Source organism: Gavialis gangeticus, unplaced genomic scaffold, assembly GCF_001723915.1.
Source record: "Gavialis gangeticus isolate Ggan-Ray unplaced genomic scaffold, GavGan_comp1, whole genome shotgun sequence".
NCBI classification, from domain to species: domain Eukaryota; kingdom Metazoa; phylum Chordata; order Crocodylia; family Gavialidae; genus Gavialis; species Gavialis gangeticus.
Genome location: NW_017729016.1, coordinates 12,941,952 through 12,945,101, shown reverse-complemented (window position 1 = coordinate 12,945,101; position 3,150 = coordinate 12,941,952). Strand labels below are relative to the sequence as shown.

Sequence of the window (3,150 nt, the reverse complement as noted above, 5' to 3'; positions counted from 1 at the left end):
CCCACTTGTTACACCCTTCCAGCTGTGTCTTTTTCACAATTCTAAATTAGGTGCTTCCCCCCACTTTCAAATTTCTTATTTAATGTAACCTGGGGGTGTCCCGTTCTCCTCTTAAATCTTACCAAAGCCTTGGCCTCAACAGAATCCTGTGGCAAGGGGCTTCCTAGAAAAACCAAGTTGCATCTTTCTAAAACTAAAAAATGTATTGATTTGATACCAGTTTTGCTGCCCTTAAAGTCTAAAATGTCCCCTCTTATTCACCACCTCCCTGAACAAGACGGTATGCTTTTCCAGGTTCTCTCTTTTTAGAAATTTGGAGAGACCTTATATAATTATTTTCTTTGTCAGTTTGACCCCTGTGCCCCCACAATCTCTGCTATATCCCTTTTATAGGGAAGGTATCCAGAACTGCAAACAATTTGCAGAGGCTTATCAGGGCCTCATGCTTTAGCAAATGGTCAGTACTGGCTAGAGAAGGGAGCATAGCCAGAAAAAACAGCAACTAGAGCAATAGCTAAAAATTCTCCATCTAGGCCAGACCTTTTACAGGCCAGGAAATGGCTGCAGTCTCAATGCCCTCTGAAGAACTGGCCTGCACCACAGCCCATTCCGGCTAGAGCATAGGAGTAGTTCATGAATAACCTGGCCAGTCTCTGGCTACACACAGAAGTACCTTGAGAACCCAGGATACATTTCTAGGTTTTGTGCAGACCTACAAGGGCAAAGGGCTGGGTACTTCCGACCTCCCGTACCATCCTCCTGTGCCAGTCCCATTCTGTTCTCGAGCTCCCTTGTGAGACAACAAAAATTGCCAGTTATAGTAGTAGTTTTGTAAGGACTCGTGAACCAAAATCTAGACCAAGACTAGAAGCTCTTTTCACCTAAGCTACCAACTAGCCATCAGTGGGAATGACTTCAAGTATAGTCTATAGGCTGGATGTGTACCTGTGATGCAGAGACTGAAGACTTTGTAGCCAATGGCCAGTTAGAAGTGAGGCAGTCCCTTTAAAGATGTTTCTTGAGCACCTGTGAAGTATGTAAAGTCCACTAGGATCTGAAGTTTGGCCCGTGAAGTTTGGGGAAGGGAGGAGGGGGAAAACTAGACAGACCTGTTCATGTTAATTCTGCTGATCACTCTTCTGTATATTCCCTACTCTCCTTTGATTTTTCTCTGCTTTTAGTTCTCTCACATGTCAGAGCACGGCTTTTATTCCACCTCTGCGCATATTGTGTCCCATTCTTGGGGCAAGCCAGGAATGGATGTAATGGTTAATTTAGGTTAAATTCCAGGCTGCCTTCATTACTCCAGTCTGAGACACTTTTTTTTTCCATCTTGACATTCCTATAGTAGCTCCCTAGGCTGAAGGGACCAGGCTGAAGTGACATAAGCTGATCTCTGCCAGCTTACAATACATCCAACATGGGGAATCCTAGAAATTCCCACCTAAGGAAGTTTTAAGGTCCCTTATACCCCAGAAAAGAAGTTACAAAATGTGCTTAAAGTAGTACATGATTCAAGGAGGGGGTGGGGTGACGGAAAGAAGTGTATTGTAAAAGAAAATTTAAAAGACCTGAGAATAAGAATTATTCCAGTACATCAGTACAATGTGCTTTTAAAAAAAAACCCCACACACCAAACAAACCTACCAAAGTGCTTTGAAAAGAATCGGTGCCCTGCTATATGATGCTCTTTCCTACTGAGAAGTCTTGATGTTTCTTCTTCTATAATATACCCATTTCCCCTTGCCCAATCATAGAAAAGTAGGGCTGGAAGAGAGCTCAGGGGGTCATTTAGTCCAACCACCTGCTCCAAAGCAGGATAACTTTTTTTTTATCTAAACTATCTTATGTAAGTGTTTTGTCTAACTTATTCTTAGATGTACACAAACAGCTGCATTGCACAACTACTGGGCACATTGCCCCAAAACACCTAGAACATCCTAACCTGCCACATGTAAAGCTGGCGGATGAATGCACAGTCTACATCCTGCTGCTGCAAAGACTAACGTAGTCTGTTGAAGTTATCTGTGTCTTTGTATGATACAGAGTGTGTTCTTTTGTGCACTTTCCCCAGGTATTCACCCAGCTTTCTTTGCCCTACCATGTATTGCTCTACTCTCAATGATGTTAGCACTGGTTATGTACACAAATTTCCGAAGTACTACACAACAGAAGGATCTCGTAGAGGTACCTCTTCTTATTTTTGTTTTAAAGCTGGGCTAATTATTCCCATGCCTTTTCATAAATTTCTACCATCATCCTCCTTCCTCCTAATTTTTTTTTTTTCCTGTTTGCATATTAGCTGCAAGCAGATGGTGATATTCTTGGCTACATTTGGTATTTGCAACTTATTCACTGAGTAGTTTCATCAACTCCATTCTTGCCCTCTAGTTTTGTTCCAAAGCAGTTTGTTTTAATAAATTTAGTATAGCAAATTGAATTAAGTCACTGCCTACAAAACTCAAATACCATTTTTCTGTCCTTACTGGAGAAAGATAATTCCATCCTTGGCAATCTGACCTGGGAGAAATTGCTTTCTTGATTACAAATCTGGCATTTGGTTTGACCCTAGTGCCAGTACCTGAAAGGACTGGTGGCCAAAAGTCCCACTTCTGGCTGTGGCTGACAGCCAATACTTTGGGGGGCAGGGATGCGAACTGCTACCTCATCCACGGAAGGGGGGTGGGAAAGGAAAACTTCCTGGCCCCTACAGGCAACCAACAGAAGCCTTGAGGCATGAACAACAGATTTCTGATAATTATGTAAGTTGCTGGATAGAAAGGAGGGATAATGGTGGATACCGGAAAACGAGCAAAGTGGTTCTACGTGGTCACGTAACTGCATTTTGTAACCTTCATACACCTAGTCTCCTATCTTCTCCATGTCGTCTTGTTTTCAGTTGTGCCATGTATGTAACTGACCATGAGCTCCTATTCCCCGAGGCTGTTTTTTGTGCACACTTGGAAAATAACCTACCACCAAAATACAAATATACTTATGAAGAGAGAGACTAGTCATGGGACAGATTCTCAGCTGGCAAAAGATCAGAATAGCTTATTTGATGCCAGTGGCTAATTATACCAGCTGAAGATCTAACTCCATGTCTGGACTGATGGGAGGTTGTTTGTTGTTTGTTTGTTTTTTTTTTGG

General features: G+C 42.3%; 1 protein-coding gene across 1 annotated transcript in view; it reads left to right on the top strand.

Annotated features, from left to right (window-relative positions):
* TMEM130 (transmembrane protein 130) overlaps positions 1-3,150 on the top strand; it is a 22,234-nt gene that overhangs the window by 18,167 nt on the left and 917 nt on the right. Inside the window, exon 7 of the mRNA XM_019512889.1 lies at positions 2,075-2,187. Coding sequence (XP_019368434.1) covers positions 2,075-2,187 — 113 coding nt within the window. The remainder of the gene's footprint in view (positions 1-2,074; positions 2,188-3,150) is intronic.